The sequence below is a fragment of the Colossoma macropomum genome, unplaced genomic scaffold (genome assembly GCF_904425465.1).
Source record: "Colossoma macropomum unplaced genomic scaffold, Colossoma_macropomum, whole genome shotgun sequence".
Lineage (NCBI taxonomy): Eukaryota > Metazoa > Chordata > Actinopteri > Characiformes > Serrasalmidae > Colossoma > Colossoma macropomum.
The window spans coordinates 29,571,983-29,595,753 of NW_023494789.1; the positions used below are offsets into that span (position 1 = coordinate 29,571,983).

Genomic DNA, 23,771 nt, shown 5'->3' on the forward strand with positions numbered 1-23,771 from the left:
CTGCCTAGTCATCAACTTATCAAACCTATGAGACAAGCATCAATCACTTGAACTAACAGCTCTACCCAAGGGCTGAGGGTTAGGGCATGGGAGGAGTAACTGTGGTAAAACAGCACTTCCTGAGATTGTCTCTCTGCTGATTCAACTTTGGTCTGGATTTGTGCACAAACCATTTATACATGTGTCAACAATGAGAAAAAAAATATGATAAATCTGTTTAAAAGGCAGGGAAGAAGAGCCACACTTGATACTGGTCAAAACATTTAAACACTCAAATACAGTTTAGTAACTCAAAGTAAAGAAGCCATGAACAATTAACATTTGAATTCAAAAGGCTATGATAAAAATTGCATTACACTCAGGAAGCCATGGACGAAATGATTAGACACATGCATTCATACTTGCATACAAAACACCAATGATTTCCTCTTGAAGTCCTGAGCTCCTTATCCATTAGCAAATGACGAGACTGGCCGATGCCAAAAGGTACACCATATCGTATAGGTGTGCTACACTGTTACACAGGTAATCAATTACCTGAAAAGTACAGGTATAATGTAATTTATACTCATTTTATATTCATTAAAAAAGTACATCCTCATACTGGGCACATACGCAATGATAAGAAAGCAGGCATTAAAAGTCCTTCTCCATCAAGTCTCACTATTTTACAGCAGAGGACAATAAGAGTCACAGCCTCAAATCAACACACCTGACAGAGACAGTGATATCAGGGCTCAAACTCAGACAAGAGCAGGGAAGACATTCCATCACACTGCCTTAACTGTAAAACCTACATATTTCATCAAGTCTCTTTTTAGCATCACACTCTTCCATGGTCCAGCCCAGACTCTGAAAACACTTAAGAGCACAAAGTAGACACCACAAAAGTACAAAACAATAACTCAAGCCACTTTAGAAGCTCTACCCTCTTTTTTGTTTCAGGCAGTTCACAGCTCTTCCCTGAATCCTGACAGCGTTCCAGTTCAGCCTCATCCTGAGTACATCATTCTTCAGTTTTGTCCATTCCACTTATTTCATTTGTTGCTTTTCTTTTACACAATATAACATGTACAGTTTTCTGCTTTCCAGTTTTTTTTTTGACAGACACACACAGACACACACAGACTAGGGAGAAGCAGCAGTGTTGGACCATCTGGCCTCTTCTTGTTGCATATGGAGAAGCTGTGCTGGCTTGTCAGTGTACCTTCACAGGTATGGATAAGAAGCGTAGAGCATTGTACACTGGTGCCCAGGACCATAAACAACCTAACAAATGAGCTCATTTCACACTCATACACAGCCAATCAACTGCTGCAGTCGCAGACATAACACCATGTGCCATGGCAAAGTCATCTTTACGAGTCCTGAGGGTCCCTGCCCATCTTTGATTTTCAGTTCTTCTCAGATGCAGCTCATGCTTTTGGTGGCCAGAGCTGTCTGTCGTTCGTCAACGTAGTGCAACTCATCGTGCAGTTAATATGTAGATTTATATATAGACATATTCTCTTTTTACATATAATATATATTTATATATATATATATATTAAGATGAGTAAATCTTTAATATGTGTGTATGAGTACGAAGGCGTCATATGGATTGTTACTTTGGCGATCTTGGAGGGATGTTTTGCTCCTTTCCACTGTGCCTGTTAAACCCCGCTTGGGGGGAGGGACGTCGGCCCTGCAGGGGCCGTCTCTGCTGCTCTCTGAGTTTGAACCCCGCCCCCCTGCTCCCACCACCACGCTGATAGCTGGTCTGCTCGCGAGGAGGTCTGCTTTCACCTCCTTTCTCTACCTTCTCGCTAGGGCTGCTCTGAGGAGGGGCAGGGCCTTCCGCTTTGTTTACACGAAGCTCACGGAGTGGTTGGCTGGCGGAAGGTGAGGGTGTGGGGCTTGGAGATGGTGCTGGCGCTGATGCTGGCGTAGGGGACGGGTCTTTGGGCGGCTTCTGACATACCTCAGCATAGCTGAGCTTCCGAGGCTCCTGAGAAGAGGACATCAACGTCAAGACCGTTAATCCACATAATTAATCCACATTAATTACACATGCATATCTGCCTTCACAGACACAGTTGCTGTCTGACCCTCAGATCTCATAATCTTACCGCTCACAGGGACAGGAGTGGAAGCGACTAATTTGAGAAAAAGATAGAAGGAAAGAGAAAAAAGGGGGTAGGAAAGTGGAATGGAGAGGAAAAAAGGCAAAAGAATTCCTAAATCTGTCCTCCTACTACCTGGTCTCCCTCTATGCGCTTTGGTCTTTCTTCACAAGGCCAGACAAAACCATGCATGAATTATGTAGAGCTTCTCTTCTAACTAACAGCAGAACTTACCTGTACAGGTGTGATGGAGGGGGCAGATGGACCGGATGGATCAGGTTTGTGGGAAGGCGCAGGTGGAGCAGGAGCAGGAGCAGGAGCAGAGGTGATTGGAGCAGAACTGAGGGCCGTGTTTTTTGAGGTATGAGATTCACTGTCTGGTCTCTTCGCTTGATGTGCAACACTAAATAACAATTGATAAATCAGTTCTGATTATGAACAATTTATATACTGATCATTTTAAAAATCATTTTAAGAAAAAACAGAACCTCTCATGAAGGGGCCCCTTAAGGCTACTGCACAACAGATGTCTATATCTAGGGGCCTGTTTAAACCTTAGATGAACATGTGTTTTTGTTGAGATCATGTTCCGATTTCACTTGGGTGCAAGAAAAACCAAGCATAAAAGGAGAAACACTGAGTGATTGATCAATCAAACCATTTTAGGAGGTGGCCAAAAATGGATATTCACCATATTTAAAACCACAAGTGTAAACGTAATGCGTATTCGTTATCTATATATAAAATACATTCGTTGAAATGCCATCTGACTAGCAGATGAGAGAATAAACAACGAAACAAGCAAAGCTTGTTCGGTGGTATGGCAGCAGATAAAACAGCCAACAAAAGTGAACAAAGACTATGGTTTTGAATTTGACATGCCTTAAATGTTAAAGTTATTGACCTGTGGCAGACAATATTAGACTGCTCAGAAACTGGAAGGCAATTATTTTCCTATTCTCTAGTCTCCACTGAAATACGAACAGCTTTTAAAGACATACCAGGTGAGAATTTAAACAGAGGCCCCTCTCCCTGTAGCACAGGTATGTAAGCATGTTTACCTGGGGCCAGGTGTGTCCTGCGGTACAGCTGGGGGTTTTGGTGTTGGCGTTGTAGGAACAGGAGTAGGCCCTTCCCCTTGAGGAGACTGTGAATCTTTACTCACGTCTTGCTTACTGGATTCCAACTGTAACAAACAAAACATGCGTGCGATTAGTTCTTAACTGATTAAATGATGGAGAATATTTAATTAAATGGGGAGAAATATGAACACAGAAAAGGAATGATTTGGTACCTTGTCCCTGTTGATGCCTTTCACTACATCGGCCATGCGATTCTCCAGAACCGATTCAGACGATGTGATCACACCTCCTGGCAAACGGCCAGCCACTCCCCCTGGCAGCGGTGGGAAATTGGAGGCTGCCAGGTCAAATCTGGGAGGTGGGCTTTTGACCTCAGTTAGTGGAAGAGGCCTCTGTAAAGGGCATGAGAAATTAATTTGCAAAAAGAGAGAAGAAACAAAGCCATATGTTACAATTAACGAAGAGGCTGTCTTACCGTTCGTTCATCTTCCCTCCTGCGCCTCATTCCACGGTAACTTCCTCTCCTAAAATTACATGACCAAAGAGGTTAACACAAACAAATGCAAATACACCTACTACTTAACAGAGCTTTAACTTGAAACATAACTGAAGATTTATGTCTACATTACTGCTATCGATGTCTGACCCTCAGATCTCATAATCTTACCGCTCATCGGGGCAGGAGTGAGAGTGACAAAGGAGAGAAAAAGAAAGAACAGATGAGGATGAAAGAGTAGAGGAGAAAAAGAAAGCCAGGCTCTCAACACCTGTTCCCCCCTCTGTGCGCTCCATTCTATCATCACTGGGTCACGTAAAGCATTAAAAAAAATTCTAAGTTCTAAATCTAGAAGACACACATTTGTATACTCAGCAGGTATGAATACCATCAGGATGTGGGTGTACATCATTAATGGTTGTGACTCAATGCAGAGATATGGAGAGATGGGCATGAAAAACTATTCAGTGAGTCAAAACAGACTGAAAGGTTGAGCTTTGCACAGATAGTGTTTTTTTATTTTAGATATTTTTTATACTATTTTTAAATAACTAACGTGGCTGCTTGAATTTAACATTGTAAATCAGTGACTGGCTTGAAACTTAAATTTATTACTCTTATTAGAAATTACTCAACTTAATCTATTTTCATGGACAAACTGCCCACACCCTTTGTTGGCTTCAGTAAGTGGCGTTTGACTATTTGAATATTAATCAAAGAACAATTTTATTACTGATAAATATTAAAAATGCTCTTCCCTAAACGAATACCACTTCATAAAGACAGACCTGGCTCGGCTGCTGCTGCCCAGGTCAGAGTGATTGTTCTCGTTAGGGGAAGGTGGAGGGTCAGACAGGCTGAGAATGGAGGGATCTGAGCTTGACACTGCAGCAGGGGTTCGGGGGGCCTGGGGAGTGCTGGAGCCCGAAAGAACTTCAGATTGAGAAGTTCCATCAGCACGGGACTGCGGTTTTACATGGTTCCTACAAACACAACATCAATGCGGTTAAAACACAAGTTACCTTGCATACAAAATTCATCAAGCACATAGAACCTTCTTCAAATAAACATTATGTCTTTGCTTATATTTGCAGTGCAAACTTGAGCTAATAAACCAAAGACATCATTTCATTATGGAGCTGACTGTAAATGGAATGGAGATGTTATGATACACAAGGATGACTGTTCCCTTGTCACAAGCTTTATGATTGATGAGGTGTAATAGTGAAACACAAGGACAAAACTCATGGGAGGTAGTACATTTATGCTGACGCGATAATGGGTTTTTTTTATGCAAACAAATAGACAGGAGATGAATCTGGTTCTAGCATTGAGCTCAGGCTCTCTATCAACATGCATCTGAAGAAGGTTTTTGCTTAAATAACACCTACTGTCACCCACCAAGGTTCAGCCCAGTTTTTGGCCTAAATAATCATATATAAACCACACCATGGCAGTGAGTGACAGTGTGAGATGACTATGAAAATGGAAATACAGTGACATATGCAACAAAATGTCTACCTGAAAGTATTGATAACATTCTTTCTTGAATAAAGTGGAAGGCTGGAGGGCAAAAATAGTAAGGTCAGTAACACAAATAACTGTTACAAATAATCTGAGAACGCAATTTAATCAGGTTTAGCATACAGTTCTATCTAACAAGCTGTTCTGGATAAAAATGGAAGGTACTTTCTTCCTTCATGGAGATAATTACAGAGGTTTCAGTTGAAACTGAGTCATCATATGTAACAAGTGAATACAGGCCATATTGAACGCTTACTTTGGTTACAGTATTTAATTATTTCTCAGGTAGACTGTGGTCTGAAGAATAAAACTGTTGATTTTAGGATATAATGAAAATACTGCCTAATTCCAACTTGACGTATGTTGCTTCAGTTTCCTCTCTCAGCTCCAGTCTTCTGCATTTTTGAACTTCAGTCTTAAAAACTCATCATTACGCTGTTCCTCTGTCAACCCCTAGGAATCATTCATACCAATGAAACATCTCTACATGTTTTCATGAAGCGAATTCTCTTACTGAATCTCTTTGAAATATTAGCGCTGTACTTTATCAAGTGAGCATAAGACTAGGTAACGAATCCTTTCAGAGTCTCTGTATACGTTTGCATGTTTATGTATCTCTGCCAACTCAGTAAATATGTTTATTATTGTTTTAACCAAGATTCAACCAAAAACAACTGACTGCAATGATTGCTGAATACACAACTGTCTAGCTACTGTTCTGCAAAGTGTAGTGATACAGGGAGAGTCAGCAGTCAGTCTAAACTGACGGAGTGGTCATACCGATTGCGTGGAAAGTGACGTGTAAGGCTGAGTGGAGAGGAGCCAGTCTTGTAGCTTCCTGCAGTGCTGAAGCCATTAACAAATGTACTGTTGGGAAATGGAGCCTGCACAGAGAAGACACAACACAAACACAGGTCAGATATACAGAACAAGCTAATTTAAAACAGTTTCACTCTGTACTACACAGACCCTCAGATCTCATAATCTTACCGCTTAAGATGTAATCTAAAATCAAATGTTTTGGAGGCACACAAAAGACTACTTAAAAATAAGAATCTTATTTTTAAGTGATACAATACAATATGATGGATCATGCTTAATAGGGGACCAGAAGCACGAACTAACAAGTGTTTCTTAAAAAAAAAAAAAAGGGCAATTTTTTATTTCAGTTTGACTAATAGAAACTATTTAGTTCATTTATTTGTTTATAAAATTTAATACAAGGCATAACACACCAATAACAAATCCCATTTGGCTGCAAATATATGTATTAATATGCCAGTGCTCTACTAATTAGTAGCAAGTTGTATCAATACAATAGTAAATAAATAATATTAAGGGCCTACATCCTACATTTTTCCTTGTTTATATTTTTCACTGTGATGTACACTTATAGCGTTAAGTGTGGTTTATGTACCAACAACCAACAAGTCCTAATTAATTTTTATGTGAACATTTTTCCAACCTGTTTTGGTTCCTCAGAATCAAACAGGCTGTTTTTGTTACTGTGTCTTTAAGACTGATATATGTAAATGAGCTCTTGCGCTGCCCTGTGTAGTGCCTCATTCAAAAGGAAGTCCAGGCTGAAACATTCAGGCTGAATTGATGCAGGATGAACAGGCTGATGTACGTAAATGTGCTGGGTTTTGTGACACCACAGAAATAATGAATTCAAAACAGGACTTTTTTCACATCTTAGTTTTCACTCCTCAGCCCATACAGTCTATATAAAACTATGATTATACACAATATCAAACTATTTTACAACAAAACAGTGGAGAGATTTTACTTTGCCACAATATGGGCCCTTTGTAGTTGTGTTCAGAATCATGAATGGAGCAAACATCCAGAATGAGGTTATAAAATTAATGTCTACAATGGCAATCAATTCTTATGTTGAATACGTTGACAAAAATTATAGTACAATATTTATCATTTAATCTTTTGTTGCTCCCAAAATAGCTAAAACAAACAAAACCTCTACAAATACTTTTTAGTGTTCTGATTATACTATTTAAGTTCACTTTGTATAAGCTGTTATTGGGGAAAATAATCGCAAACCATTCCAATCTTCTGAATGGAAGCATAAATAAGTCCCCAAGTATGCAGTTCTCACCAGAGGTGTTTCAAAGTACGGAGTGGGTGAAGGGGTCCAGGCCTGTGGCAGCAGGCTGTAGAGCGGGTACTGCTGAGGAGGCTGGTACATCTGCTGCAGGTAAACTGGAGACGAGTAATGAGACTGAGGGCTGCCAGCATATACAGCAGAGTCCACTGCACTGTAGCCGTTTTTAGCAAAGAAGGTGTTAATGGCCTTAATACGAGCCTGTAGACAAACAAAAGGTTTCAGTGTCAGTAAATGTCACACAACAGAGAGATTTATTTTAAAAACTAAGCCTGGATTCTTGTATATAGTGTTTTAAAATCCCCTCAGATCTCATAATCTCACGGTCATTAGGGCAGAACCACCTGTACTGAGAGAAGGAAGAGAGAAACAGGGTTGAGTGAGGAGGCAGAGAGAGAGAGAGAGAGAGAGAGAGAGAGAGAGAGAGAGAGAGAGAGAGAGAGAGAGAGAGAGAGAGAGAGAGAGAGAGAGAGAGATATATCTCTACAGCAGCAAGGGCTCTGGATCCTTCCAAGCGCGATACTGATCATCACTGGGGAAGCTAGAACAATTAATATGTATGTAAGGGTATGCAGAACATTTTCAAAAGATCAAGAAGTAATAATGTGAGAAAACATTCCTTTCTTGTGAAAGCAAATATGTAGAACATGCCTACAGATTTATTTCACAGACTAAATATTGGCAAAATTGCTAGTAGAAAAATCAGTCATGCCAAGAAATTCTACCCTTTTCTATATGGGTACAGAGTACATAAGAGAAGGAGTGGTCTGTGGGTTGATTGAGTGGTTGAGGAGTCAGTCAGTTTTTACTGTTAGCCATATTAGCAGTTTTAAGTGAAGCTAACTTGTCTTGGGCACTTTTATAGGGTAGAAACCTACATGATATACACTTACAGTTAAATGACTAATACAGATGTATGTAAACAAACAACAAAACACCCAAGTTAGCGATAAGAGACAACACCACTTCAGCGTGAAAAACTTTGACCTGATTATTTGTTCCACCTCCATTTTGTGTGGTTTAAATGCTCTAATTTGATCACAAAGGCACCACAGGCTTTGACAAAAGCAGCCGTGAGGGCGCACGTGTCAGGCGCATGTCTCAGTGCTGTAAGCACAAAGAGAGCAGCAGCCTATTCACACCTTCCCCTTGTTTCTCTGCTCACTGCAGTCTAGTGTGTAATGCAGGAATTCATTTGTCCTCAAATCTCCAGTGTGACAGAACAGAAAGATCTTGTTCCCACATTTTCAGATTCTGCATTCTTCTGCCAATAATGTTTCAGCCCAAGCTGCTGTAGCCTCACTTTACAAAGTAAACAGTGAGCTGGCTGCTTTAGCTAGCTGTAAGATTTTAACTAGGACTTCTATTTCTCTTTCTATAAGAAATACAAATTACAATAAAGGAAGAAGAGTCTGTAGGGTTTTTCCCCGCTTGTCACATAATGACTAAACTCATTTTTAATAAAAGTAGTAACAATGTTATAAGAATGTTTCATGAAAGAAGGCAAACTTTTTTTTAAAGGGAATTAAAGCTTTAATTTTGCCAAAACACTAATTTCTTTAAAATGTCTTTACAGTCTGTCACTGACAAACTAATCACCATCAACTAAAGTTGGATAATCAAAAAACATACCCCAACTGCACCACCCATGTCCTCAGCAAGAGCACCACAAAACTCACCATGATCGGCTTTCCCTGAAAGGTTTTCACTTCCTCACGTAAATACTTGTAGGCCTGTGAAATGTATAAAAACCATGTCATTATGAATCGGAATGAAAGCACTTAGAGCAAGCGTTTATGGTAAACAGATTATGGGTAAAGCTGGAAGTACACTACAAACCACAAAAGAACTAATCAAAACTGAACATGCTGTTATAAGTATACTTAAAAAGGCCCCTGTGTACGTATCAGCACCACTAGAAGCTTAGTGCAGTGAACAAGTCACACTCATATAGAGGCCTTGGAACAAAATATGATTAGAGGTTCCGTTCAGCAAATAGTACACAATGCACCACCATGTCATTTTGGCCCATAAGATGCCTTTTACGTTTGAAGTACAATGCCAGCTTAGGGGTGAGTCCTGTAGCGAATGTGTCTCATACCTGTTGGGCATCAGTGTCAGACTGGAACGTGATGTACCAGTTGTTATTATGAGCAAACTCGACACTGATGACCTGTGGACACTTCTCACTTTTAAATAGTGCCTCCACCTCCTGAAAGAGAAACAAACCACTAAATACACATTACTCTTGCACATTTTGTGACTAAAATTGCACAATGGGGTCAGCTAACTTCAGATTGAGAACTGAAGAACAAAAACAGAGGTGGTGGGTTGTCCAGAGAAGAGCAGACAGCTTTGTTTTAGCTGTTAGTACTAGAGAGGCTGTGTTTCAGCAAATTTAAAATAAAACTACGTCATGAACCGCAACCTCAAATTGTCCAAGTTTCTCCCGAGAACCCTGAATGTTACAGTATTTTGCAGTTCGCCTCTAGTGATAGCCCACACTAAGCCCAAAAAAAATATATAAATAAAATAATAATAATAATAATAAAAATTAAAATATCACACACACACACACACACACACACACACACACACCAATATCTGAAAAATGAATACCCACCAAACGATTAAATATTCAAAAATAGTTGAATATTTGTGTTCAGCCCTCGTATTTACAGAAAAGATTTGGGTGACGACTCCAGAGCTAAACTAAAGAAGCAAAACTTTGACACTAATGGACTTGGACATGTCTTGGCTTACTGACTACATCTGGGGTAAGAGGAAAATTGTTAAAACATGATTTTTAAAACAAATTTCTTTAATGATTGTATACTTAACAGCCATGGTTTTGTAGTTAAGACACGTTCTCACCTCAACAGGGGTGGTCTCCGGTACTTCTCGAAGAATGATGATGCAGCGCTTATGATTGGGCCGAACCTTCTCGCCCTTCTCATCCACTTGCACCATTGGAGATGCTGTAAAGTCCATCAGGGACCAAGAAACAAGAGAACACATACAGACTACTCTTAGGACAAAGCTAAGATGAAGTTCGATATTCTAGAACACATCCAAAACGGTAGCTTAATGCAACTGAGAAAACAGTGTGCATGCAAGTCTTCTCACAAGAGAATTATTAGGTCTACACCCATAATGTGAATAGGCTACATAGTTTTACCTCGCAGCACCTCCAGTATCAAGTCCATATCAGTAGTCAGTAGTTTAATGCCCTCCATGCTGGCAATTGTCCAGATAGGCACAAACTGATCACCATCCATCTGAGATATCAGATACAGGTCTTTGGAGAGGTTCTCCCTAAACATACAGAAACATTGTGTATTCATGGAAAAATCTTGAATTCAGATCTACAAACAGTAAAGACTGTGAACATGCTATACAACTTAAGGAAGAGTGTAAGAGGTCAGCTCAGTAAGGCGAGTTTATTACCTGGAGAAGCAGAACTCCAGCTGCTTCTTCAACGACTCCCTCAGACTCTCCTCAGAGAGGGGCTGCAGCTCCTCCATCACTTCTTCCTCCACTGTGGACAAGCACACGCACATTTCAGCCACATTTAGAGTCTGTCATTGTATCTATTCACTTCTGTGTGCATGCAAACATCTGTGGAGTGAGCAAGTACAAGTGTGAGGGATGAAGACTGACCTGGTTCATATATTGGATACGTAACGTCTGGTGTGTCTACACCATTTAGCAGACCACCCTCCACATGAGGGGCTGACTCAGAGTCACCATTGCCAATACCATACCCCTTACAGCCTAAACATAAAGAGAAGGTGATAGCACCTCCACAGTAATACAGACCTTGTATTTTCTTTGTAGGTATTCACTACAGACATATCCCAATATAGAAAACGATTCCCTATTCAATTTCCCCTGTGAAATACCAGCTGCTAAGATCAACAAGCATATCTTCTGTGTGTGTGTTTGGGAGGGGGGCAACACTAGCTCAAATGTCCCCCACCAAAAGAGCTGGATTTAACTTTTACTATTCTAAAAATCTGATATCATTAGCAGTTATTTTACAGAATCATAAATAAAAACTGGACACCAGAAAGCATTTTAGATGTGTTAGCTAATTAATATGATTACCTACTTACATTAAATTCTCATCAACGTATTCCCCTTGACTTAACTGAAAATACTTTGGCTATTACCGCATTAATCTCAAAACATACAGCTTTCGCATTCAATTTGGAGTCATCTACAGCGCCATTCACCATTTGTGAAACATTTACATTTATTTTCACATTACTTAGAAGCTACATTACACCTTTACTGCACTACGGTATAACTCATGTAACATCCTTATTTTCACAACTATACAGACTATACAGAATGTCCACAGACATTTATATCTGCATTTGTACAGCTAATAGCATCTCTTTTGCAACGTTCACACTGGCTAATATTCTTTTTCAATCTTCATTCTATTTATTTAGTTTGTCCCTTAGTTAAAGATCTGTGAACAGTCTGTTTACCTGTCTGGTCTGTTCAGTATGCTACACATCACACATGCATGCACTTACAAAACCTTGTATGTGTAATATAATTGGCAAAATAAAGTGATTCTGATTCTGCATTCCAACATCACATAAAACAACAACAGTAAATATATGTAAGTATTCATCCATTTTTTAAACGACAACCGTCTAGCCCTACATCATGGACTTTTCAAAGTTGAACTGCCCAGCGGATGCGAGTAGGTGTTTTGTTTTGTTTTTCTGAATTCAGATCACAGCTCTAACAGCTGCTTACCACTTCAGAACTACCCAACCGTCTCCTTAATCAGAATAAGAATAAAGTGAGATTCCATCTGCCTTACCCAACAAGGTCAATCACTCTGCTTTCACCCATCAAACCACACTTTACTTCATTTCAATGACTATACCATCGACGCCTTTGCCAGTCACTCCTCTCACCTTCCGGCTGCTCGGTGGGGGTGAGGTCTGCCTGTGGCCAATCAGCGCTTTCCATGCCCTCCTCTGGGTTGTGGGCGGGAGGAGCAGAGACTTCCTGCCAGACTTTGGCATTGGGATTCAGACCGGCCCCCTTTGTGGTCACCTTGAAAACAAGATAAGAAATAAGTGGGGGTTATATAGGTGACCGAACAGAAGCTGCTTATCTACCATCATTATGACTCTCACTAGCTTCACTGGCCTAAGATTATTTTAGTAAGCTCGTTGTACTTAAAGAAACTTGCAACATCTCAGCACAGCTGATCTTGGGTCACTGAATAGCTAATCAAGCAGCCAATGTGAAAGCAGCTGAATTTATACAAATGGAGTTGCTAAATAGTGGAAATTCAGAGTCAAGTGAAAGTTAGGAAGCGTAACCACGATGCAGAAGAGTAACTGAATCACACTGCTTGAAGAGGTGTGAACTTCTGCCGCACTCTGAGCGTCAACACAGCTTTTAATGAGGAACTCCGCGCACACGCAGCCTCCGTTAAAAGGTCACAAATGTGGATTATTTATCGCTGATATCTGACTGACCCCTCTATATCCTTCCCAGGGACTACGTGAGCAAACTCATTATCGTTTATTTAGCTGACAGTCTACTCTGGGTTCACCTTTGACCGCAGCCTTGCTACGTCCACACAGCACTGCTGAAGCTCACGTTCATTCACAGGCCTGATTATGAGTCTGTCCGCTAAAATAGCCTTTTCACACGCTTAATCTGATCAGCCTCCAGCAGCTCTCATAATGCGGACCGAGAGCGGCTACCAACGCGCTACAAACCCGCATCTAAAACCATCACCTGGCTGACCTGACCGCAACCCGGCGGTGTTTAATCTGACCGACGCTATTTTCAAACCGCGGTGGAGAAATTCGCAAGACTGATTTATTCCTTGCAACCGGCGGCTAAAATCAGTGAAATGTTATCTTAACCTTTCCGTCAACGGAGCTAAATATAAGCCAGTCATGCCGGCCTTCAAGGCCAGCTAACGTTAGTCTCACTCACGTGGCCTTGTCGTTCTGCACACTATCACGGTTAGCTTTAAAACGCGTTGCACTTACGACGTTTCCGTTCCGCGTAATTTAACAGCACCAAACATTTTCAAACAGGCCAGAAAAGACGCGTAACTCCGCGCAGCTCGGAATCGGAACTCAAGCAGGCCTCATCGCCTCTAAACTCGAGGCGCCCCATCGCCCGAAACGAAAAACCACGCCGTGTCGATTGAAAAAAAACTTATTCAAACTCACCTCCACAAACAGCAGCATTATCCCTCTCCCCGGCGACGCTGCCACTCACCACACACTCCGTGAATGAATGAATTAATCTAGTTTAAGAGAAGAAGTCTCCAGGTTTAACTTTATTTTCCTATTTCAATCGAAAGCGCGGTGCAGTTGTAGACGAGTTCACAGACAGCAGCGCTCTTGCACCAGCATGGCACAGGCTAGAGCAGCGCCGTTCTGCGTCTCAGATTGGCTGCAGCGCTCCTCCTCGCCCCGCCCCTTTAGAAGTCACATGCGCCGGCACGCTTTGAATATTCTCTACTCTCATTCATAGATTCGTCCGCACTAAACCTAGCGAATTGCGTCACGCGAAACACCGGCTCTCATTGGGCCTCGACCACGTCCATCATACAAGCTCAACCGGAACCGGGGCTCACCGCCGAGCACATGGCGAGAAGAACATATCGCACGGTTGCACTCAATGAAACCGAATACAACTACCTAAATGAATGAATGAATAAATAAATAAACGCTGAAAACTAATAGTTTGTCGTGCACAGTAAATCAACATGTACACAAATATTAAAAATGGATGCCTTCCCCCAACTAGCATCATGCATTTCACCAAGCCACGTCTCTGACCACACATTAACCTATATTCTAAGTGCATTTCTGTATATGTAGGCCATTTCCTTAGACAGTGGGTATGCGTAGCCCGGACCATACACGTCTACACCTAAACTAAACAAAAACAAACCTTTCATATGATCATCTCACTTCCTGAGATAGCCAAGACACTGCTCCTAAATGTGGCCCTCTAATGACACTTCGAAGGCCTATTGTTACGACGTATGTAATATTAGATACCCAAATGCTGCACTGAGCCATACAGTTACAGCTAAATTTAAACACCATAGCTTGAGATCACTCAGGTTTAAAACTGTTCAAACAAATCTATTCATAGATCAATTTAACTTTATCCTCATATCTTTTCCAGCTCAGCAAAACTCAACAATACTACTTCTGCCAAACTTTTGGAGAGGCAGCTTTATTTATGAGGAGGCAACGCAGCTTTGAACTAAACACTTTTAAAACGCTTTGAATACTAATCAAGAAACATTTAAGATCCTATATTAGAACAGTCATCAATAATGACAAATTAGATTGCCACAGTTTGTACCGTAAAGCTACTAAAATCGCTATTTCTCTTTATAACGCTGCTCTTAGCACTTGCCATTACTTGGCAATAAAGATAAACCAGTATACAGAAAAGTGCTTTATAGTGTATACTGGGCTCTACTTTCCAACAAATAACTCTATATAAATGTTGTGGTATAGACCAATAAAGGTATTTTGCCCCAGTTATGTAGCCAATTTTCAATCAAAATTCTTAACATAGCCCATTAAATGGTTTTGTGGTCCTAATATATGAAATTATTGAATCACATGTACAATAAATTTGTTGAAGGGCTTGATAATGAGCAGATTAATTGAAAGCAGTGATTGAGTTGAATTTGCTGCTTCCTAAACATCTTAGTAACTAGATTAGTGGGTTTTTTTGTCACTTAGGTGGATTTTGTGCATTGAAGATGTGTTTTCCCTGCTATAATACACCTGACTAAAGCTGCTGGACAGCTTGATAGACCAAATGTCCAAAGGTCTGTGGACCTGCTCATCTCAAGTTCCTTCTGGTGCAGTAACAGCTTCTAGCCTAGTGGTAAGGCTTTATTCTAGATGTTAAAACATTGCTGTGAGGATTTGCTTGCATTCAGCCACAAGAGCATTAGTAAGATCAAATACTAGTGCTGGATGTTTAGTTCTAGTTCACAAATGTCCCTCTAACTCATCCCAAAAATATTTGAGAGTGCTCAATCACTGAAGAGAACACAGCTCCACAGCATAACGCTTGGGGGCTTCATATTCCTCCAGCCAACACTTGGCATTGGACATGGTGACCTTTGCATCATGTGCGGCTGCTCTATAGTGTCTCATTTGCAATGCTTTTCTATGGAGATTATACAAACTACAGAAGAGGTGTCTAACAACCATTAGACATATAGGGCAATTAGCTTATGAGTTAAACCAGGTGTGTTGCTCTTCAGAACTCTAGTCGTTTTAAGCCATCACTCAATGTTAATTTTCTCATCTGGTAACAAAAGCAATGATAAAGATATTAAGAATGAACATAAAACTCCACGGTTGGGTTGGCAAAGTTTAACAAAACACCTATGAGTTCTCATGATTTCATTAATACCCTGTTAGTATCTAGGATTTAAAAAAATATAAATAAATTATGATCAATGTGGGTTCCACCAAAATGTCCAAAATGTAGAGTGAGGAACTCACCAACTTCATAATGTCGTTCAAAAACCATCACCCAAAAACATGTTATAACGAGGATTTATGACAATTGTCAACTGCAGTGCCTTTGAAATTTGCATCTTTGGTTTATACTAACACTATTTTTAAAATAAAAGTACTACATTTAAAATACACGTAAAACTCCACAGGCTGCTATTTTGACCCGGTATGCAGAATGTAAACTCGTGAGCGTCATTGCTCGTCCACACTGTGAAACAAAGGTGAATGTCTTCGGCAGTGTCAGTCATTTCAACAGGTCACTCTCACTGAGGAAGAACAGCGACCACATGGTTTAATTCGGTTTAACACGAGCCAAACCGCGGTGTCCAGGCCATGAGGCGGCTTGTCAGTCTGAGCCATATGTTAATCCTTCACAACTAAACCAGCTATTTAGCTAACAAGTCACATCAAACGGAGGGATCAAAATCGATTCCCACAGCAAATGATTTACATTTCTTCGATACGAAAGGTAGAAATACCGTAGTTAAACCATGTTAACCGTGTAACGTTACTGTCTGGATTATCTGGGGCCATTTATTAGGTCAACAAGCCAAACACGCTATCAGAGACGAACTCGCCTTCCCTTCCACCTCAGGAGTTACGGAGTTCATTTATGCGGCAAAGTACAACTCGAATGGAGTGAGCTCAGGAGAGCAAATTTGGAAAAAATGGCATAAACGTGTACAATAAATAGACGTCTCAAAATGAATGCAGACAGACAGGCTTTGGTTGAAGTACGTGGTGTTCTTGATCAGCCTAACTAACTCGGACCGGTTTGTTTGCGGTAGCTAAGCGAGCTAACCGGGCTGTCTAAGCCCTCGTTAATCTAACCACACGTCAGTAAATTGGCTGCTAGCTTTAACTGTTAGCCGGGTCATGTAACAGCAGTTTATCTGTTACGCCACGGCAGCATGTAAGCGTTTAACTTCTGCCACGCTTGCTTGCACCCACTACTTTACATGTTCCTTCCAAAAATGGAAGTGAAGCACAGATGGTATGTTGCTAGTTAGCTACCTAGCCACCCTCATGTCGCTGCACTCTCAGCGACATGGATGGGAGAGGGGAGAGGGGAGAGGGGGGAGGGGGGTTAGTGGTGGGTCTGTAGTGCCGATTCAGCACACACAGGCCCATACTCACCATGTCGCCTCGGTCCTTCCCGGCTTCAGGTGTTCTGCTTTCGTTTTCTCGGATGACTGGGCTCGACTCGACCTCCTCCGTCTGCTGTAGTGAACCGCTATTCTCTGAAGTCATCGGCCGCCTTCGCCGCTGCTCCGGCCGGTCCGGTCCGGTCTCTCTCTCCCCCCCTCACCTTCCTCCGCCTCTCCTCGCCGGGTGGACGCAACAAGCACTTGCTCGGACTAGTTTGCGTCGGTTTGTAGTTACCTTCTATAAACGGACCAGAAAGAAAGCTCTTGACCGACAGGTTATAACTTATTATTTACTCGCAGTGTTATTCCTCGACTCATATCCGAAAAGGGCTTTAAATAGCCGCGACGCTGAGCACCCCGAGCTCACCAGGCGTCTCTGACAGTAATTCGCACTCCGCCACCGTCCCGACAGACAATGCGATCACCGATGATGTGAACGAATCGTCCTTCTGAACCGGTTCTTTTTATAGTAAATCATTCGAACCGATTCACACAACTCCAAATGAACGGAACTTTTTTTGCACAATGAAATGTCGATGTCACAGGGCGTCTTCCAATAAGTTCATATAACAATCAGATTTTACCTTATGAAAACATAAAATACCACAGTGTAACAGCAGCAGAAGCCTCTTTGAATTAGCGTAAATCAATCTGTAGACGGTTACTGGTTTCCACTTTCTGATTGTGATGTGCACATTTCAAGTCTGGTTGCAATTAGTGAACAAAAGCAGCGACATCAGAAGACGGGAATCAGCCCGAGGGACAATCAGACACACTTTGGGCATCTAGAATTAGCTATTTAAAAATGTATGTTTTGTTTTTGTTCTGTATATGAAAATCTGTGTGCGTGCATGTGCACATACTATCAACAGAGCATCAAAGATAACGTGATTGTTGCTGCAGGAAACATCAACATTTTGTTTCATTATAACGGTTAATACTACTTAATTGTGTGCTATGTTGTATTTGTTTTGACAGTACTGCACACAAAAATGCATTCTTGCCGAGAAAGCACACTGATGCGAACCGAATGACACTGATTTGTGATCAATGAATCTGTCAGTCGATTCACTGAAAAGCAGAGTTGGAAAGAATCGGTTCGGTGAACTGATTCGAACTTCCAATCACTGAGCGACCACCCCTCCTCCTCTTCCAGCGCGCATTCGCTCTCCTCCCCGGCAACAGTGTGCAACACGCCGCATAGCAACCAGTGGGCGCTCTCTCCGCATAGCGACGGACGCGCAGCAACGACAGCAGCCAGGCAACCGCCAATCATGACACAGCGAATAACGCTTTCAGCAGCTGAACAGCCAAATTCGTTTACAGCTAAAGTTTGTTTAAAAGCAACTTAAGTGACAGTAGAGCTCCTAAGTCATTATGTTTTTAGATTCAGACAGCGGAAAACTGCCCGTGGAAAACATTTACAGTATTAGATGATAAACTGAATATGTTATCTACAGATGAAGTGTGGCAAAGTTTGCTGTGTTTATTTTCCCAACAAACGGGGAGCTGCTTATTTCCAAACAAGACCACAGTACTCGTCAGTTTATACAGCTGTACACAAAAAAGCAGGCCTGAACTGCATGTCTGTTTCAGAATAAAAGCAGTGAAGACAAAATGTTTGCTACATTTTAAATAAAGTATGGAATCAGTCATTTTACTGACTATCAGTGTGAACCAACTACATGATTCACAGCAGCATCTGCCCAGGGCCTTCCAGAGTACTTCTAAAAGAAACAAACCCACTCTCAACAACTTCCTTCCAGTGCATGGTTTGCTGTAGTTCTGAGACTAGTGTGTATCAAACTTCTCTCATGTAAAATGAGGCTCAGTGAACTCATAAAGTCAAGCTATTCCTTCATCAGCTTTTACTCTGTACAGCAAGAACTTTTCAAAACAGAAGAGGCTTCTGTATGTTCCTGTTTTTGCTTAATCATTATGAATCTTCTCCATGTCTAGAGGCTTTTTTTAATAGCCCATCGTCTCTATAGCTGGTGTTAGTGATACAGCCTGGGAGCAGTACTCAAGATATCACGTAGTGCTGATTTAGAATCAGATTTCCCCTGTGTACACACTGCCACGTTTTACCTTGCTGCAAAGCAAACCTGCTCTAGAAGCAGCAGTCTCACTCTTAAAGAGATACAGCAACATTTTCACATTTAACCCTGTTTTTAATACCCAAACATGATGAATGGAAGTACATTAGAAAACAGGAGAAAGATCTTCCAATAATAAAGCTGAGTGCCTCATGTTTGACACATTTTTCCCAGCAGTAACATTTACATACAGACATCAACGTATAACAGCTGTTTTTGGGCTACCTGTTCTTAGGGCTCTTTTTCAAGACAAAATATTCATTTTATGCAGCTGCTGACAGTTTTAGGTGGCCCCAAAGCAGGCCAAGGAGATGTAGTGCCTAGCAGTGCTTGGGGGGAAACTACTGGAATATTAAATCCTTTAATTTAAAAGCAACATCAGGCAGCACACAGAGAGAAACTTTGACATAAATTAATGAATACTATGTTGGTAACTAGATGACAGAGTTTAATTGCCATACTGTTGAACTACATCTGTAAAATTAACTGTGAATACCAAAGGACAATGTGTTTACATCACAACAGTGGTCTGCAGAATGGTCAGCATGACAGCCCCTTAGATTATATTACAGAGTAGTGAAATGGGTATGTGTGCGAGAGAGAGAGAGAGTGTATTTAGGCCTTGGTGGTGCCGGACTGTGACGTTTGTTGGCTGTGCAGTTGCTGTAGCTTCATGTTCATGACTTCAACCACAGCTGTAAGAGAAAGAAATTAGAAATTGTTAATAAATGTGAGAAAGACATTGAAGGCACAACAGGTTACTGATTCGTTGTTGTCAGGACAGCAGTTTCCTTTTAAGTGTTTTGCAAACAAAGAAATTTTTTTCCAAAAAAGTCGTTAAAAGAAAACGGATGAGAAGTAAACAGTCATTCAGAGTGTTTTGATGTGAAACGGTGCATTTTAGAGAGACTCAAAGATTTCTTTACTGTGGTGGTGACAGGAAGTAGGGATTGCAAGGTCTAAAACACTCATATAACCATTTTATTTACGATCCAAAATGATCAGTGAATCTACATGTGCCTTCTGAATTTTTTTATATAATTTTGGTGATAAACAGTGGTAAATCTAGGAAAAATTTTCTTTGGGGTCTATTTTGCCTTAAAACGCCTGTATAGCGCATGCACCTCTCTGCTATGAATATGTTTTTAAAATTACATTTTCTATAATTAAAACTATTGTAAAACAATGTTTAAAGCATTAGGAAGTGTATCTGTAACCATGTCATATAATAACTTTTTGTGCAATAGCTTTTAGAGACAAACTCTTCAGACGTTTGGTTCCTATCATTACCACTGTGATACATTCTGACTTGGTAAGTTACTCTAGAACAGCACATTTCACAATAAACCACTCTGTTTGACACTGTTTTTATTTTAACCAGGTAATTATGCAGAAATGCTGCCCCACTTTGCCATCACCCACCAAACCCCTGCGAACACCACCACAGCAAACAGTTCTGATAGGATGTAGTGCCAGCTATACTTCAGCACTCATGCCATAGGTTTTTCAGATTTCTCTTTTATCAATAAACCATCTTTTCCACCTTGTCCAAGCTTAAAAATCTTTTATCAGGATTTTTTTTTTAATTTCTAGCTTTTCCATCCAGGGTTTAATGCACTTTTTCAAAATTTGCAAAAAAAAAAAAAACAAAAGAGGTGGATGGAAAACCTAGAAGTGTGGCAGTGTGAATGCATTTATCAAGCCCCTCTGTTGTAATCTGCTGAAGTGCTTTTTTTTGCACTAGTATTTATAAACAGAAATTTGAATCTATTAAACAATGTCTGAGCAAGGGACACCTCGGCTTCACATAGTTGTCAATTTTTGTATGTGACATACAGGACTTTGTTACTAGCAAATTAGCTAATTCAAGTGTGTTATTCAGAGAAGAGCATCACCTTGCTTCATAGCATGTTTTTCTTGAAGAGCAGGCTGAATCTTCTCAATCTGTTTTGTGAGAAAGTCGATTTTGCGCTTAAAGAACTCTTTACTGTCCTCCACATTCTGAAAAAAAAATGCAGCTGACTTGAGTTATGTCTTCATACAAACTATACATCTGAACACAATCAGGCTTTAGCAAAATACTCTCACTCACCTTCTCTACAAAGTAACCCGTTCCCACATCTACCAATACATGTTCTACGTCATTCAGAGTTCCAGGAACATACATCTAAGGACGGCAGTTAAAGAAAGCAACAGAGTGTACTTGAAAACGTTTCTTTCTCTCTCTCTCTCTCTCTCTCTCATACACATACGTACGTGCACACACACACACACACACACACACACACACACACACACACACACACAAAACAATATTTTCAAGACCTCAACACTACTCTGAACTACCAATCAGTGAGAATGTCCTTTTCCACATCTGAAAATGAGTTCTGACATTTCAAAGTAACCCCCATTTATTCACCTTTATAACAGAAGCTACACACACAAACACATACACACACACACAAAACACAATTCAAGATTTGATAACTTTACTTTGAACTGATTTACCAATCAGTGAGAGTGTCTCAGCTGGTGAAAGGATACAGAGCTGGTAAGAGGGACAAGCAACTCTTTTCCTGAAAGAAAGAAGGGAACATCAAGAAAATGATTCAAAAGCAATGAAGACGTTGTATTATGTACTCTTGCACAGATTACATAAAGAAGTAGTTCCCAACTCTGATGTCCCCTGTCCAGCATATTTTAATGTTTTCCCTGCTTCTTACACACCTGATCCAACTTATCAGCTGATTGACAACCCCTTCCTGTGTTTAAGTAGGTAAGTATCAGACGAAAAACACTATGTGCAGGAAAGGGGTGCACCAGAACCAGAGTTGGAAATCTATGAAATAAAGTATAATAACCATTTTACAGTGTAGATTATAAAGCCTCACCTTCATTACTCTTTTTGAGAACGTTGAGACTGTCCTTGGCTTCTACATATTTCGTTTGAACTACTTTCAACTGAGCTATGGATGATGACAGAAATTCTGTTTCCTAAAAAGCAAAACGAAAAAACAGTTATAAGAATTGTAGACTCTAACAAACACTGCACAGACCTTTAATACACTTTCACTCACTGGTTTAGTTAATACACTGGTAAACAGGTGTGATGGCAGTATATAGTTTGGTTTGAATGCTGTCTGGACTGAAGCTCTCATCACCTCATTTCCCAAACAAGCTCCCACCTGCTACTGTACTCCTCAGCAAGGCTCTTATTTCCTACATCTATTTAGGAATTGCAGGAAATATGTAGTAATGGTAGGCTCTTTTCAAGACTTTCCAAACTTTCAGTGTTTAACTTGCTATACATTACAAGGCGATAGCAAATACGTTAGTTAGACTGCAACAATGCAGAGAAAAAGACAACACCATTTTTCCCCTGAAGCAGGATTTGAATCTTATGTCTGTGTTATTTTCCCATCAGAATATCCACATTTGTACCTACAACATGTCCTTTTCCAGGTCTGGCAATGAGTTCTGAAATTTCAAAGTAACCCCCGTTTATTCACCTTTATAACAGCATCTATGCCTGGGTTGTAGCTGCATTAACAAAACCCTAGATCTCACAGCTCACACAAACATTAGAAAGCTCTACGTTTCAATCTTTTTACAGGCAAGTGTGGTCGCTGAGGCTGCGGCTCATTCAAATGCAGTTCTGCGCAGTGTTACTATGGTGAGTTGCGCATGGCACTGAACAGACGAACGCTGGACTGTTCATTATTAGATTATTAATTTTAATGAAAGTCATTTCTTCTCCGTCACGCACCCATCCTGGAGGAGCTTTAGCCGGTAGCTAACAACAACGTGACGGCGCTTTATGACGCGGTGGGCGACACAGAGTTCTACCGCGACTGAACACACGAACCGAATTACACTCAGTGTTAATCTGCACTGGTTTAATGAAAGTGACCGCGTTACCTGCTCGAGCTGAGTCTTTAAACCTTCCAACTGTGGAAGAGACAATTCAGTAAGATTCACCGCCATGTTGGGAAGAAAAATGACAATAAGGAAAGCTTCCGGTTTAAGCGGAAACGAAGTCTTTGTAGATTTACTACAACTCGATTTGTACTAGTAAGAAATTAGAAAAAAAAAAAACATTAAAATGAATTAGTTTTTACTTGTGAAAATTGAATCCTCACATTAAAATTATGATAGTAATAAAAATGTTCCTTTTACTCTAATTAAATGGACAGAGTTCTTACTGGTGATAGCTGAAATTATAGGCATATGCAACACCCTCAGTCAAACTGCACGTTTTGTTGTTTTTCTAACCTAAGTGAAAATAAGAACACAATTTCAGTATATATTCTGAATTTAACATATTGGGTGAACAAAAAACAAAATGTGCCGTAGGTTTTGTTTTAGCCGGAGCCCAAGCTGAATGGAATGGAATGGAATTCAGGAGCGGGGAGAGGAGCCACTTTGGAACATCACAGGCTCCATGTCGAACGTATCGAAGTCGAGAGAGGCCATGAGCTGCTGCTATAATTCTCTGGATTGTTATCTTTAGATAACAAGTAACTCGTTATCTCAACATAATCCAAAAAAATGTAACTACCTCATGGCCTCTCTGGACTTCCGTACGAACGTGTTCAAACGAGTTATGGGATACAACAACCATACCAGCAAGAATGAATGAATGAACG

General features: G+C 40.6%; 2 protein-coding genes and 1 non-coding gene across 6 annotated transcripts; all 3 read right to left on the reverse strand.

Annotated features, from left to right (window-relative positions):
• Positions 1 to 248: 248 nt before the first annotated feature.
• larp4ab (La ribonucleoprotein 4Ab) lies at positions 249 to 17,448 on the reverse strand. 4 transcript variants are annotated; one of them, XM_036570813.1, is made up of 16 exons: positions 17,019 to 17,448; positions 12,264 to 12,405; positions 10,987 to 11,100; positions 10,774 to 10,864; positions 10,505 to 10,641; positions 10,201 to 10,304; positions 9,428 to 9,538; positions 9,006 to 9,059; positions 7,321 to 7,527; positions 5,985 to 6,088; positions 4,469 to 4,663; positions 3,660 to 3,708; positions 3,397 to 3,576; positions 3,164 to 3,288; positions 2,337 to 2,505; positions 249 to 1,987 (listed from the first exon to the last, which is right to left on the reverse strand). In XM_036570813.1, the coding sequence occupies exons 1-16, from the start codon at positions 17,130 to 17,132 to the stop codon at positions 1,604 to 1,606; spliced, it is 2,280 nt and encodes a 759-aa protein (XP_036426706.1). In that variant the 5' UTR covers positions 17,133 to 17,448; the 3' UTR covers positions 249 to 1,603. The 4 variants fall into 4 exon arrangements, with proteins under 4 accessions (XP_036426706.1, XP_036426707.1, XP_036426708.1 ...); XM_036570814.1 differs by lacking the exon at positions 17,019 to 17,448 and adding an exon at positions 13,548 to 13,753; XM_036570815.1 differs by lacking the exon at positions 10,987 to 11,100.
• On the reverse strand, positions 3,827 to 3,994 carry LOC118808743. Its single transcript, XR_005007305.1, has one exon. It is a non-coding gene; the product is annotated as a small nucleolar RNA SNORD97 (small nucleolar RNA).
• A 2,022-nt stretch (positions 17,449 to 19,470) lies between the features above and the next one.
• Positions 19,471 to 23,170, reverse strand: pfdn5 (prefoldin 5). The gene is made up of 6 exons (XM_036570817.1): positions 23,044 to 23,170; positions 22,017 to 22,119; positions 21,670 to 21,701; positions 21,218 to 21,292; positions 21,021 to 21,126; positions 19,471 to 19,820 (listed from the first exon to the last, which is right to left on the reverse strand). The coding sequence occupies exons 1-6, from the start codon at positions 23,107 to 23,109 to the stop codon at positions 19,741 to 19,743; spliced, it is 462 nt and encodes a 153-aa protein (XP_036426710.1). The 5' UTR covers positions 23,110 to 23,170; the 3' UTR covers positions 19,471 to 19,740.
• Between the last annotated feature and the right edge of the window lie 601 nt (positions 23,171 to 23,771).